At 48.1% G+C, this 15,383-nt stretch overlaps 1 protein-coding gene across 5 annotated transcripts in view; it reads left to right on the top strand.

The window, feature by feature from the left end:
- Positions 1-15,383, top strand: part of PALM2AKAP2 (PALM2 and AKAP2 fusion) — a 388,058-nt gene that overhangs the window by 161,769 nt on the left and 210,906 nt on the right. For all 5 annotated transcript variants that reach the window (XM_048849554.2, XM_048849553.2, XM_048849551.2 and 2 more), the window contains exons 4-5: positions 3,713-3,827; positions 4,970-4,991. In XM_048849554.2, the coding sequence (XP_048705511.2) occupies positions 3,713-3,827; positions 4,970-4,991 (137 nt within the window). The remainder of the gene's footprint in view (positions 1-3,712; positions 3,828-4,969; positions 4,992-15,383) is intronic.

The following is a 15,383-nucleotide window of genomic DNA, read 5'->3' as shown; positions in this document are numbered from 1 at the left end:
GGGAGTAGAGACAATGAACTTTTGGAACTATATCTGGGGTGCAGATGAACCCCCCCCCCCGCAGTTATCCCTCATCAGGGGAGGCAGGCTGTGAGCTGTCTTGGCCTCACAAAAGAAGGGTCTCAGCTCTCCTGGTTGAAAAACATGGTGAGAAGGATTTTGGGGTGGCTGGTACCTTATTAGAGAAAAGGGCACCTTGTTAGCTAAGTTTAGGCTCTAGAACAGGGGAAGGCAAACTACAGCCTGCGGGCCTGTCAGGGCTTTCAATCCAGCCTGCAGGATTGCCTGGCGCAGTGGGGCTAAAGCAGACTCCCTGCCTGCCATGGCCCTGTGCCACTCCCAGAAGTGGCCGGCACCATGTTCCTACAGCCTCTCGGGGAGGGGGGACAGAGGGCTCTGTGCACTGCCTTCGCCTGCAGGCACCGCCCCCTCCAGCTCCTATTGGCTGGGAATGGGGAACCGTGGCCAATGGGAGCTTCAGGCGTGGTACCCACAGGCGAGGGCAGCACGTGGCGGCACTCCCTGCCCCACCCCACCCTTAGGAGCCCCTGCTGCAGATACTGGCCACTTTCAGGAGTGGTGCGGGGCCAGGGCAGGCTCCCTGCCTTAGCCCTGCTGCGTGCCACTTCCACCCCGGAGGCGCTCGAGCCTGCACCCCAACCCCCTGCCCTGAGCCCCCTCCTGCACGCCACACCCTCTTGCGCCCCTGCCCTGAGCCCTCTGCTGCACCCTTCCTGCACCCCAACCCCTTGCCATGAGCCCCTTCCTGCACACCGCACCCCCCACACACACACCCTACACTCCCTCCCACACCCCAACCCCCTGCCCCAGACCTACATTCATGGCTCTGCATACAATTTCCCCACCCAGATATGACCCTCAGGCCAAAAAGTTTGCCCACCCCTGCTCTAGAATGTGTGCTGTGACTTTGTTTTATGTGTACCCTTTGTTTCCCATATACCCGTTTGCAACCATATGAATCTCTGTTCTTCGTTAAATAAACTTCATCTTGTTTTCACTATAAACCGACCTAAGTGCCGAGTGTTACGCAGAAGCTGTGTTCCTGGGTGTAACTAGTAAGCTGTGCTGTACTGTTCCTTTGGGAACAGCAGGTTTGGTAATGCTGTAAGTGCCCAGCGGAGATGGGGCTGGACACTATTGGGGATGCTCGGAGGACTCGGGGTTGGAGTAAGCCTGTCGCTAACCCGTCAGAGAATGAGGCCTGTGGAAGCCTGGAGGGAAGTGCTCATGTTGCCTGTGGCAGGTACGGGCTAGACTTCTTCACGCTAAGGGCCGGTGGTAGCGAGGTGCCTCACCGTCTTGGGTACTGCAAGGAACGTGACACGTTGTCACTGCCCTGACTGCGTCTGCTCCGTTCGGCAGCAAATGGGGTACATCTTACCTGGACATTCCAGGAACGTCCAGCACTGCTCAGATAGTTCATAGTGAGGAAGAGCAGGGACAGGAGGCCCAGCATTTCAGCTGACCAGACAGATTTTTTTTCAAGAGTGGACCAGCTCTTCAGAGTACCCGTTTTAGGGCTAGATCCTCAGCTGGTGCAAATCAGCATATCTCCATTGCCTTTAATGGGGTTATGCCATTTTACACTTGTGGCAGCTGTTACAAGCATACTTATTTAGCGTCAGACTAAAAATCCATGTCCCTTCATCTCCCTGATCTACCCTGATAGCTTCCCCTAGTTTCTTTCTTCCCCCTTGTGGCTCTTACTGCTTCTTAAGAGAATCAAGAAGGGGTTAAAGAAAGCCGAGAGCAATATGTGCAGAAAGAGGTTGATCTACTGTTGCATCGGCCTGACTGTTCTTTTAACTGGGGCAGCAGGCAGGCAGTCTGGCATGAAAGCAGCAGGGACTTTGGGAGAGAATGGAAGGAGGGGGAGGGAAAGACATCACGGAGTAAAACTGAGACAGCAAACAGCCCACTAAGCCATAAAAGAAAATCAAAGCAAAAGCTGAGAGCTTTTTTTGTGGTTGAAACAAACTTTCTCTTCTGGCTTGAATCAACCATGACAAACCTCTTCTCCAGAAATCTGAGCTGGTATCCAGGAAATGATGCATTTAACACCACCCTCTATTATTATGGACCAGATTTAGATACCCTTACTCATACTTGAGTAACATCTTATTCCATTGACTTCAGTGGGATAATAGATTGACTAGTTCTGGTTTGTTTAAAAGGGGAAAGGAGTTAATTCTCCCACTGCAATTTTCTGGCTTTGTCAGATGCACTTTCTTTTTCCCTACCTACCGGGCCACCTGAAATCATTTGGCTAGCAGCAAACATCATTACAGACTCTGTAATACTGAATGCTGCAAACGACTGACTTCGCAAAAAAATGAATATGTGTGCACCCATCTCCGCAGTGTAAATTCATCAGGCCACAAGGTAAAGGGAATTCATATATCTTCATCTTTGAGGTATAAACATGCCTGGGTAACTGAGCATTGCCAAGGGAAAAGACGGGACAGGAGCTAGCCATCTTGTGACTAGTACTCTGGTTCTGCTGATGTCCATTTCCAGTGTATTTGTTGAGTTAGGAGTGTTCTAAAGAGTGCTCTGGTCAGTGACGGGCTGACTCTCCTATGTAACGCATTCTCAGCCATAATGTCTGTCTTGTAGCCCTGCGAGAAAAGAAATAGAAGCCAAATTTTCATGTTTGGGTGCCTCATGTGAGACTCCTACATCCATAAGAGGTGCTGAACAGCCATAGTTCTCGCTGAAGTCAGTGGGCTTTCTGAACTTCAGACATCCCCGTTTTGAGACTTCGGCTTTTGCTCAAATCAAACATTCAATATGGCAATTAATTTTTTTATGGATGGTGCAGAAATAGTGATAATGTTGTATGTAAGTTAGGGTATGTCCAGAAAAATTGTGAACTAGATCCTTCATTGGTGTAAACCACTGAAGTCAATGGAGTGAGGCTGACTTACACCAGTGGGGGATCTGGCCCTATATAGCTATAATATAAAATCATTCTTGCCCTACTTTGAAGAGTGCTGAGTGCCCACAACTCCCAATGAAATCAATGAGCATTATGGGTATTTAGCATCTCTAAGGATCACTCTCCAGGGCTTTTCTAGGCAGGTATGTATTACCTGCAGGCTGATAGGGTTCTGCCCCCATTATCATCCAAAGACAATAGGAAAGATAGAAAGTTTAAACTGAGAATCCTACCCAAGTGAAGGCCCTGTCTGCTGGAAACAAGCACCACACAAGCTCAGGAAATCATATCAATGGGGCTGGTGCCCTGCCAGCCTCCAGCAGCTGTTTCCAGTTCCGTCCTTTATGGTGTGGAAGGATTTGGAGATATTTATTCCTCCAAGTATTATTGCATGTTTATATACCTGCCCCACTGAGATTTCCAAAATGGAGAAGGAGGCGGGGGGGGGGTGTTAAATTAACAGACAAATGTTCTGAGACAAGTCGATCATATCCAAAATTCCCATCTTTTTGACGTAGACCTTTCTATACCACAAATGCTCTAAGCCCTGTCTTCCCTCTAACCTCCTACTATGCCAAAAAACCATTTTTGAACAAGATTTTGAAATTCTCCCACTGTCTCCTGACCTATTTAAGATCCTGATTAATTCCTTTGCAGCTAGGAAGCCAAAGCTCACTTCCCAGGTTGATGCTGCCTTCAGATATCTAGTATGCCACTGCAATAAATGATGGATGGTTTTTCCATGTCTTCCAGGCTGGAACAAGAAATAGAGACGCTAGAAAGTGAAGAATCCCAGATATCTGCCAAAGAGCAAATCATCTTGGAGAAACTAAAGGAGACAGAGAAATCCTTTGAGGACTTTCAAAAGGTACAAAAAAAGATTCAGTCTCAAAGAGAGTGAAGCCATGGTGTAATACTGATTGAAAGCAGATTTTGCAGTGTTATGTGCCTTTGCACGGTGGGAGAATAGCTGTGGAGAGTCTAATAAGATGTGGACTGAGCAAGATCAAACAAATTCCAGAGCTTTCAAACCCACCTATCTAGGGCGGGTTATTTTGCTACTCACCTGCCTTTGCAAAGAGTGCTGGACTTCATCGGCTTTTTTAGGATGTGCCGTTGAAGTTCGGGGAGAGGTGGGGAGCTCTCCATTTCACTGGAGTGAAAGTACAGGAATCCTGCAGCCACTCTTAAGGAGACAGCAGCCAGATAATAAAAAGTGTCCCCCTCAGCCAGTCCAGAAGTGTACCTGTACATAGACAATCTCTCCTATAGCAGCTGGGTGTGTATTCTTCCCTTCATTGGGCTCGCTCCATTGTGGTATCCTCCAGCTGAGGATCCAGACCACATTCCACACTCTTGAACATTGCTTGACCAACAGGTATTGTCATGTCAATGACACTAAGTATCCCTCTCCTCTCACCGCCCAGCTCAAGGTACATTGCTCTTCACACTTCTGTTGGCAGTGTGTAGACTATGTACGCAGGTGCCCCCCCCCATTGGTGTGAATAGCAGTGTAGCTGGCAACACATGGCATAGGTGAGGAAAGTCACACCTGCAGGGTGTGGGTACATATGTGAGTACATACTCCGCACAACTCTCTATTCACCCAAGCCATAGCTCCTTGTTTACACTGCTGGTTTTAGCAGCGTGGTGTCCCGGGGGTGGAGCTCTTCCCCACTGCAGGGAAAGACTGCGATGGTGGAGGAAAGGCTCTGGCAGGGCGAGAGGCAGCTGGGAAAGGCTGAGTCTTTTCCCCACTGCTTCCCCCTTGCTCGAGTCTTTCACATATTGCTACGCACAGTCTGCTTTTCACTGCAGCGTGTAGTTATGCATTCCCTAGCCACTGCTGATATTAGTGTGTAGACATATAGCCTTAGAGCTCAGTAGTTCTCTCCCACTTTATAAGCCTCAAAGAGGCAGACAGCAAACACAAGATAATTCTAGAGGAAAAACTTGGAGGCTTCACATCACATGAAGGCTTAACTGATCCCCATATTTGTGTCTTTACAGAGCTTCTCACACCAGGATGGTGGTAAGTGCCTCTGCACCATTATTTATATCTACAGTTTTAACTGGTGATGCATAGTAACAATTTGTTGCTAAGCGATACAGGGTGGGGATTATTGTTTTTATGATTTGTGAGATGTGGCTGGGGGGGGTTGCTTTGGTATTACTGTGGCACCCACACAAATGGCACGACTGCTGTACACTATGCCTTGCAATACATTTGCTTAAAACCTTATGGGAGAACAAATTCTCCTCTAGGACATCAGCGTAACCCAGAGAATCTCCGTTAACTTTAAATATGGCGGCTGATCTTTATGTCCATTGTTTCCAGAGTGTTTTTCCGTAGAACCTTTATTTTTTGGTAGCACAGACTCAAGAATGATGTTTCTTACAGAGGAACACACAAACTGTATGTGATCCTCATTCTAAGATGTTAAAAAGTGTGCAAAAGAAACCACCTGAAGTGTGTCTGTCTAGTTGTAATTAGGGCAGTGGGGTTTATGCAGGCCCTGCTGAAGTGGGCTGGATTGGGTTTCATTGGTGCTGATGTAGATATGAGAAGCTTTTCCTCTGCACCCTGTTCCATCCAAGCCCAATGCGGTCAGTGTTCCCTGCCACGCTTTCTCCACTACACATTTTCTATGTGTAATGTGCCTTTCACTTTGCCATTCAAATATCACCCCAGAATTGCTTTTCCATCTGCCTCCTGCATCATCCTTGACCATTTCATTGACTGGAAATAACCTTAGCTGACGCACAAACACGTTTCATCAAGAAGACCCTGATCCCAGTGGCTATTTGGAGCTAGATCACATAAACATAAACCTTCAGACAACGTGTAACAAAAATGTCACCGAGCCCCAAATGGCCAAATCATATGTAATTCACATACGGGCCTATCTATTAACTCATGCTTGCTGTGAGCAAAAGGCTAGGCCTCTAAAGAATCCATGAGGCTTGTGAAGTTCCAGATCCAGGAGCAGCAAAACAGGGGTGGGTCGGGGGCCATGGCCCTCCCACATTTTACTGGCTGTAAGGACAAATGACAGGGGGAGGGCGTAGAGAGGAGTGAGCTGGGGGCAGGGCCTTGGAGAGAAGAGGTGGCATTGGGGAGAAGATGGTTCATGCACCTCTGCCCCCCTCACCACCACCACCCTTTTTAGGGTGCTTCCGCCTCTCCTGTCCAGGTCATGAAGTGTGTGCCTGTAGGGCTGGCTGGAAAGCAATCTCCCTCTTGTGAAAAGCTTCAGAGTTTTTGAAAATGTTCATCCTGAATTGGGACAAATTGGTCAGAGAGACTGGAACGTTCTGTGTCAGGAGACCCTCCATGGAATTTTTCGGCATGCTCCGGGGGCTCCCCTTTGCCCAGCTCCTTGGGGGACCCTGGCTGCCTGCTGGAGTCAGGCTGGTGCAGAACCCAGGAGCCGGGAAGCCCTGCCTGCCTCCATGGCAGCCTAGCTGGCAATCTGCCTGGAGCCTGGGCTGCTGAGGAGTAGGAGAGCTTGGGGAAGGCAGGTGGGCGGGCAGGCAAGCTGACAGGAAACAAGGTGAGTTTCTGTCAAGTGCCTGGTGTCAGGAATCGGGGCCCGCAGCTGAGCCTGGGGCCAGGTTGCTGTCCTGCAGCTGAACACCCTGATTGCCTTTCAGTCACTCAGGTGGTTTGCAAAAAGAAAAGGAGTACTTGTGGCACCTTAGAGACTAACCAATTTATTTGAGCATGAGCTTTCGTGAGCTACAGCTCACTTCATCAGATGTATACCGTGGAAACTGCAGCAGACTTTATATACACACAGAGAATATGAAACAATACCTCCTCCCACCCCACTGTCCTGCTGGTAATAGCTTATCTAAAGTGATCATCAGGTGGGCCATTTCCAGCACAAATCCAGGTTTTCTCACCCTCCACCCCCCCACACAAATTCACTCTCCTGCTGGTGCTAGCCCATCCAAAGTGACAACTCTTTACATAATCAAGTCGGGCTATTTCCTGCATAAATCCAGGTTTTCTCACATCCCTCCCACCCCCATACACACACAAACTCACTCTCCTGCTGGTAATAGCTCATCTAAACTGACCACTCTCCAAGTTTAAATCCAAGTTAAACCAGAACATCTGGGGGGGGGGGGGTAGGAAAAAACAAGAGGAAACAGGCTACCTTGCATAATGACTTAGCCACTCCCAGTCTCTATTTAAGCCTAAATTAATAGTATCCAATTTGCAAATGAATTCCAATTCAGCAGTTTCTCGCTGGAGTCTGGATTTGAAGTTTTTTTGTTTTAAGATAGCGACCTTCATGTCTGTGATTGCGTGACCAGAGAGATTGAAGGTTTGGGCATCACCAGACCTGCTCTTAAGGCCAGGGGCTGTGATCTCTCCTGTGCCTGTCTTGTTCCCAGCCTTGCGCCTGCTCTGCTCCAGTCCCCTCCAACCCTGTTCGGTTCCTGACTCTGCCTCTGACTCCAGCTCTGACCACTTGGCCAGACCGTCCATGCCCTGCTCCGTTTCCTGGTTTCCTGGAACCTGGTTTCCATCAAAGGTTTAATTGTAATAGACCTAGTCCCATGGAATGTTTCCACAAATTTTCTGAGAAAAGCATTCCGTCAGAAAATTTCCAACACGCTCTATATGCAGGCGAGGGAAAGGAAAGCCTGCAATAGCTTATGCAGCCAACAGGGCATCATACAATATTTATATCTTTGACCTCTCTGCCATATGCTACCAAATGCTGCAAATTCCTTTCACATACCGTAGAGACCCTCCCCCTTGTGTGGTGTGCTCTCACAGTGTTCATAAGCAGTTCAATAAAATGATGATTACTCTTAATTTAGATTAATAACTTGTGTTGATTACATTTAGATTACTTCCCAGAGTAAGTTTATTCTCTGTGTGATAAGTCTCACAAATAGAAAAGATTGCTTTGATGGATGTGTCTACCATAATAATTAGTTTATAGATTCAATGTCCCAAATGCACATGATGTGCCTGAATCCTGAACTTTTCATTTAGGTTTGTGAGTTAGCTGAAAGCTTTATAAATTCACACCTAGCCAGACAGCCCCTTATGAACTAAACACCAATGGTGGATAATGCATGTTTTTTTTATTCCATCATTTATCTGCAGTAACTTGCACTCCAGAGACTGGTTCTTGCTATTCATCACTGAATTGGTAGGATGTGTAAGTGGGGGAATGGTCCCACTATTGTGGGGAACTTTCCTGGCTTATACGCTACCCCGGTGAAGTGGTCTAGTGAAGGATCTGAGTCCTCGCTTCCACTCCCTTTACCCAGAGGCCTGCCTGATCTCGAGGGCTCCCCTTCCACTCTCCTGTTTGGCAGAGTCCTGATAACCGCAACAAGGCGGGGCCCAGGATTCCTGGGGGGCTCGACCCCCCAGTCGTGTCGTGGTCACTTAGGGCAGGGGCTAAGGTGTCCCCACCCCGGGGTGCTCTCTCTGCACTGGATGCTTCCCTGACCCACTGATCATTACATACATTTCAAGGCAAATACAATTTATTAAACAGCAATCAGTTTTTTAAAATAAAGAAAAAAATGGGAAAGGTTAAAGGAAAACCTGTAACCCGGCACAGGGACATCACCACCAGCGTCTCTGGAACGTCAGGGCAGTTCAGCCTGTTCCTCACAAGACCCAGGCCCTGGCTGTGCTGCAGGGATGCTGCGGGTTGGACACTTGCTCTGACAGTGGTCACGCATCCTGACCTCTAGATGGCAGGGCCCTTCTTCCCAGCGTTGCCCCCGCCCCGTCGGGGTTACGATCCCCCTCCAAGTCTGGCCTGCAGAGCCTCTTGGCTGGGGGCGTCTCCCTTTGCTGCTCCCGCTGCCCAGGGTCCCCCTCGCCCTCCCCAGCTGCTCACCACACCCAGCTCCGGACTGCACCAGCCCCAGCTCCAGCTCCTCCACTCTGCCTCAGCATGGCGGCTGCTGCTGCTCTGCCTCCAGCCCCCTGGGCTGCTTCTCTGGCCCCTCTGGCTCTGATTGCTGCAGTTCTGCTCCCAGCACTGACCTGCTCCCTGGGCTGCTTTTCTGGTCCCCGTGGCTGGCACATCTCTGCTCCGCAGCTCACCTTGGGCCCCTGCTTTCTCCTTAGCTCGGCCCCACTCTGTCTGACCCCGGCAATTCCAGCTCACACAGAGGATGGGACCCTCCACCCTGGCCTCCTGACTCCCTGATTAGCCTACCTGCCCTGTCAATCAGGCTGACCTGGAGCATTGGCCTCTCCCCACTGTTCCTGGGGACTGTCAGTCTCAGGGTCCTGATTTCCCATTGCCCCTTCGCCTTTCTTTTAGTAGTGGGAGCTAGCCGACCAAAACACCCCCACTGAATGTTAGTAAGGGGACAACAGTCCCCTTACAGATGTAGGGCACTGAGATTAATGTTAAGGCCTCCAACTATTGGCTAAATCACATCCCAGTTTCTTGGTCTTCAGCCATAGATGAGGATGGCATGGAACGGTCCTAACACATTAGGACAGTGGGATTTTCATTTGCAGACCCCTAAAACATTTCAAATGGAGGTGCAGACCCCTTTGGAAATCTTAGATAGTCTGTAGACCCCCAGGGGTCCACAGGCCAGAGGTTGAACACTCCTGTTCTATGGTAATGACAACCCTTCGCAGACCCCTTAGACATAGTCTGTGGACACCAGATTGAAAACCACTGCATTAGAGCACTGAGGCTGTGTTCAGACTTACGGTGTAATGCGTGTAGGGGACTGATCCAGAGACTACTGAAGTAAATGGGAAAACTCCCACTGACATCAGTGGGCTTTGCATCAAGGCTTATACTACTGTGCTGTCCCCAAATGAAACACGTTATTTCACTTCTCAGTGGTGCCTAAGCTCAAGATCAGGCCCTAATTAACATGAGTAAGTACTTCAGGTCAGTTTCTCCATTCCTAACCAGACTGTCTTAAGAACCTACTCCAAACCTCAACCAAATACTTCCAGCCTTCAGCCGAAGCTTCTCTGGACTTGCTTGGCAACCAGGTTTTCTAACGAGCTTCCCCAGCTGGAAAAGAAACACTAGCAGTGTGAGTAGTTTTTCTTGTAGTAGTTTGGTTCTTTTGCTTCTGATTCAATAGTATGTAAACTAATAATAATAAAAAAGCTAGTCTGTGTTGCTCCGTTCTGACTTTAACCTAACCAGCCCATCCATCCCCATGCTCTATAAAATACCCAAGCAGACCAGTATCCTCCATTAGTATTTTTTATTATTATTATTCACTGGGCACCATTGCTGGATGGATTCTCCATCTCTTGACATCTTCATTTGAAGACATTCTGGAAGGGATGTTTTGAGCAAAACACAAGTTATTGGGCTGTATTATAGCATTAAGGCCTGTGCTACGCAAGCAGAGTGGAAGATCATAGACTCATAGAATATCAGGGTTGGAAGGGACCTCAGGAGGTCATCTAGTCCAACCCCCTGCTCAAAAGCAGGACCCATCCCCAATTAAATTATCCCAGCCAGGGCGTTGTCAAGCCTGACCTTAAAAACTTCTAAGGAAGGAGATTCCACCACCTCCCTAGGCAATGCATTCCAGTGTTTCACCACCCTCCTAGTGAAAAAATTTTTCCTAATATCCAACCTAAACCTCCCCCACTGCAACTTGAGACCATTACTCCTTGTCCTGTCCTCTTCCACCACTGAGAATAGTCTAGAACCATCCTCTCTGGAACCACCTCTCAGGTAGTTGAAAGCAGCTATCAAATCCCCCCTCATTCTTCTCTTCCGCAGACTAAACAATTCCAGTTCCCTCAGCCTCTCCTCATAAGTCATGTGTTCCAGACCCCTAATCATTTTTGTTACCCTTCGCTGGACTCTTTCCAATTTATCCACATCCTTCTTGTAGTGTGGGGCCCAAAACTGGACACAGTACTCCAGATGAGGCCTCACCAATGTCGAATAGAGGGGGACGTGATCTAATAGTCCATCATGCCTTAAAGTCTGTGAATTATAAATCACTGTACTATATGCTATACATAAACAGATGAAGGCACCATCCTTGCCCCTAGGTGCTAAATTACACCCAAAGGCTGCGGAAGAAGCGTGTTTTTAAGGAAGGATGTAAGTCAGGAGAAAGAGGTCATCCTATGCGTTTCCAGCGTACAGGATAGCGTGAAGGAAAGATGAGAAGACCGGGAGTGGTGGGGGGGCGGGGGAATATAGAAGGGACATTTAGGCTCCAGTTGTAGAAAGGCTTATGCCCTTGTCTAACTTTACTCATGGGAGTAGTCCCATTGAGCTCAGTGTGATTACTCACAGCCCACAGAGGTAAGCTCAGGAGCAAGTCTTTGCAGCATCAGGCAAAGGAGGAAGCAGGCCTGGGAGAAGCATAGGCAGCAGGAAGAAGAAGACTAGTGGGAATTGATGGCAGAGATGTAGGCAGGACTTGAGCTGTGTAAAGCCTAGAAGTTGAGCTTGACAGAAAGGAGGAGAGGGACCTAACAGAGCTATTTTGGGCCAGATGCTCATCTGTAGAACCCCTCCCATCCTGAGGCTCCTGTTCACTGAGCCAACAGCCTCAAAGGTCCCCGATTGCACTCAGGTTGTACCAGAGTATATAGGGCAGCATGGCCACATCTTCCTCCCAGCCATGCCCCTTGTTCCAGTTGCAGAGATGGGAAGAGAGGTGTAAAAGCTGCTATCAAAGCTCTGCAGGGAAACCCCTCAAGCAGGGCAGATCATCCAGGGGTTTGATCTACTGTACTGAAAGCAACCTTTCACCGCTGGAGCAGTATAAAGCTGCCCTAAGGCAGAGGATGATCTGGCCTCTGCAGAGGGGCATGATTTTGGCAGTAGTGTTTTTTATATAGCCTGGGCATGGGCAAGATGATAGGTTGAAATTCCAGACAGGAGGGAGTTGTCAGTCAAGACCATCTGTCTCCACTCTAAGGCCTCTGAGTAGGTTCAACATAGAACAGGATACTCAAACCATGGGTCTTTAAATAGTATTATCGACATATTTGGAGGTTTTCCCACCTATTTTTAAATGCAACCAAACCTAGATTGTGGGGCAAGCCCTCGGAGTCAGAAGAGATCACAAGGCTGCCTTTTTTTGGTGGGGAGGAATGGATTGAAGTAAGGGGTTCTTGTAAATTTCAGCTGGAGAAGAGTGGTAATTTCTTCTTTTACACAATGGGTGCTAACGTGCAATCTGCTGCCAGTATTCCTGGCAGTGCTTGTTGGTTCACGTGGTCCTCATTGATGAGGCAGATAGGAGTGAAACACTCAGATCTCCTCAACCAAAAATACCATGGGAGAGGTGCCATCTATTTTAGGCAGAGAAATTATCTAAGTTTTGCTGCAGGGATAGAGAAGGAACTTTAGCCTGCCTTTGTCATAGAATCATAGAATCATAGAATATCAGGGTTGGAAGGGACCCCAGAAGGTCATCTAGTCCAACCCCCTGCTCGAAGCAGGACCAATTCCCAGTTAAATCATCCCAGCCAGGGCTTTGTCAAGCCTGACCTTAAAAACCTCTAAGGAAGGAGATTCTACCACCTCCCTAGGTAACGCATTCCAGTGTTTCACCACCCTCTTAGTGAAAAAGTTTTTCCTAATATCCAATCTAAACCTCCCCCACTGCAACTTGAGACCATTACTCCTCGTTCTGTCATCTGCTACCACTGAGAACAGTCTAGAGCCATCCTCTTTGGAACCCCCTTTCAGGTAGTTGAAAGCAGCTATCAAATCCCCCCTCATTCTTCTCTTCTGCAGGCTAAACAATCCCAGCTCCCTCAGCCTCTCCTCATAACTCATGTGTTCCAGACCCCTAATCATTTTTGTTGCCCTTCGCTGGACTCTCTCCAATTTATCCACATCCTTCTTGAAGTGTGGGGCCCAAAACTGGACACAGTACTCCAGATGAGGCCTCACCAATGTCGAATAGAGGGGAACGATCACGTCCCTCGATCTGCTCGCTATGCCCCTACTTATACATCCCAAAATGCCATTGGCCTTCTTGGCAACAAGGGCACACTGCTGACTCATATCCAGCTTCTCGTCCACTGTCACCCCTAGGTCCTTTTCCGCAGAACTGCTGCCTAGCCATTCGGTCCCTAGTCTGTAGCTGTGCATTGGGTTCTTCCGTCCTAAGTGCAGGACCCTGCACTTATCCTTATTGAACCTCATCAGATTTCTTTTGGCCCAATCCTCCAATTTGTCTAGGTCCTTCTGTATCCTATCCCTCCCCTCCAGCGTATCTACCACTCCTCCCAGTTTAGTATCATCCGCAAATTTGCTGAGAGTGCAATCCACACCATCCTCCAGATCATTTATGAAGATATTGAACAAAACCGGCCCCAGGACCGACCCTTGGGGCACTCCACTTGATACCGGCTGCCAACTAGACATGGAGCCATTGATCACTACCCGTTGAGCCCGACAATCTAGCCAGCTTTCTACCCACCTTATAGTGCATTCATCCAGCCCATACTTCCTTAACTTGCTGACAAGAATACTGTGGGAGACCGTGTCAAAAGCTTTGCTAAAGTCAAGAAACAATACATCCACTGCTTTCCCTTCATCCACAGAACCAGTAATCTCAGCAGGAAGAATTAATATAGGCATTGGGGAAGACTGCCAGCTGAACTAAATCAAAGGGCCTCCCTTCACTGATGCAGGTTACATCAGTAACCTCCTCTTTAAATGCTGTGTTATTGGAAACATTTATAGGCTGTCAGTGGTGAGAGGATTTTTTTGTAAGAGTAAGAGCCAGATCAGACATTCCTGAGGCCATCCTAACATATGTCAGGCTTCATCTTGCCTACAGGTGTCCGAAAGGAATTCTACCTGCAGGGCAGGATACATCTTTGCCAGTTAGAAGACTTTATTATACAATTGTTTTTGTTTGGCCTTGCTCTGAAGCATCTGGAATTGCCACTGCCAGAGGAGGGACACCAGAATAGAGACCAATCTAGCAAGGCAAATGTTTTGTTCCTAGGGTGAATGCTGCTGATTGTGACAGGCACTGTGCAAGCTGGGGCAGGGCCCTCTGCACCCTTTCTCACTCCATCCATCCTCCACACGTACCTGTGCAGGGCCAGCCACAACCATACACTTAGGCCAGACATTTCTAACATGGGTTCTTACCGTTAATCTCCTGCATCCATAGGTGGGCACTTATATACCAGGGGACCTGGTCTTCTGCTTTCTGGTACCGAAGTCAATGGCAGTTGCAAGTGCTCAGCACCTTTGAAAAAATGGCGACTTATATTTTGGGGCCAGACAGTCAAAGGTATTTAGGCACAAAGGTGCTGATAGTTTTCAAAGGCACCGAAGTGAGTTAGGCACCCAGCTCTGCTTGATTTCAATGGGAGTTAGGCACTTAGGTACCAAATCGTATTTACAAAAGTGTCTATCTGCACCTTTATGTGCCTAAATGCCTTTGTAAAACTGATCCTAAGTGTCTCAGTGTAGGCAACCCCAGTTATAAAATGGTGGCCATGGTATTTTCCAGCATTATCAGAGCACCCCCGCTAGTGGCGCTTCTCGAGGATCCGAAAGCGCCGTCTCCTCTCATTAAAGTTTATCTGCATCTTGAGGCTAATTTTCCTCACAGGTTTGCAAGAAGCAGGATTTCGCAGAGGTTGACAGGAACTTCCAAATCCAATGCAAACTCAAACTAAGCTTTTATAATATAAATAGATAATCAGAGCAAAAATACAGCTGATGAGATGTGTGCCTACCATCATCGTAACCGCTTCGCTTGTGTTCTACCACTGCCCTTCACCTGTTACTTGTCATTAGATTATAAATTCTTCAGGGCGAGGACCAGGTCTTCCTATACATGATATCCTGAATGAACCGTTAAGTCTCTTGTGTTCTGCTCTCCCAGAGAAAGTACATGTTGCAAGCCCACCACATGGATGATTGGGGGGCATTGTTTGACAAAGATCAGTGTTTGGCAAAAATTAATAATCTTTTTTCTTTCTGCCGTCTGAACTGGAGACAAGTTAGTAAGCATAAACTATAGCTGATCTCAGTAGGAAGAAATGGGTTTGTAGCCAATAGGGAGCTGTCTCGTTATGTAAATTTTTAAACACCTTTCAGAGGAAATGGGAAGAGCTGAACAGCTGCAGACCAACCATCTCTCTGACCGTAACCGCTCCCAGATCCCTCAGAGGAAAGTGCAAGGAAGCCTTTGATGGATAATGAAGGAATAACCTGTAAAGCAAAGATCTGAGTGCACCGTCTAGCACTCATGACCCTCATGTCAATTGCTGACACTCCCTGAAGGACTTGGAGTCATAGAGTTTAGTGCCAGAAGGGACCAGCAGATCATCTAGTCTGATCTCCTGTACAGCACAGGCCACCAACACCCACACTAGGCCCTCCCGAAATCAGACACAAGTATTACAGCCCTGAAGAGACCCAACTATTGTGTGCCACAGGCCACA

This window comes from Caretta caretta, chromosome 5 (genome assembly GCF_965140235.1).
Source record: "Caretta caretta isolate rCarCar2 chromosome 5, rCarCar1.hap1, whole genome shotgun sequence".
NCBI classification, from domain to species: Eukaryota; Metazoa; Chordata; order Testudines; family Cheloniidae; genus Caretta; species Caretta caretta.
This window is presented reverse-complemented; position numbering and strand designations above follow the sequence as displayed.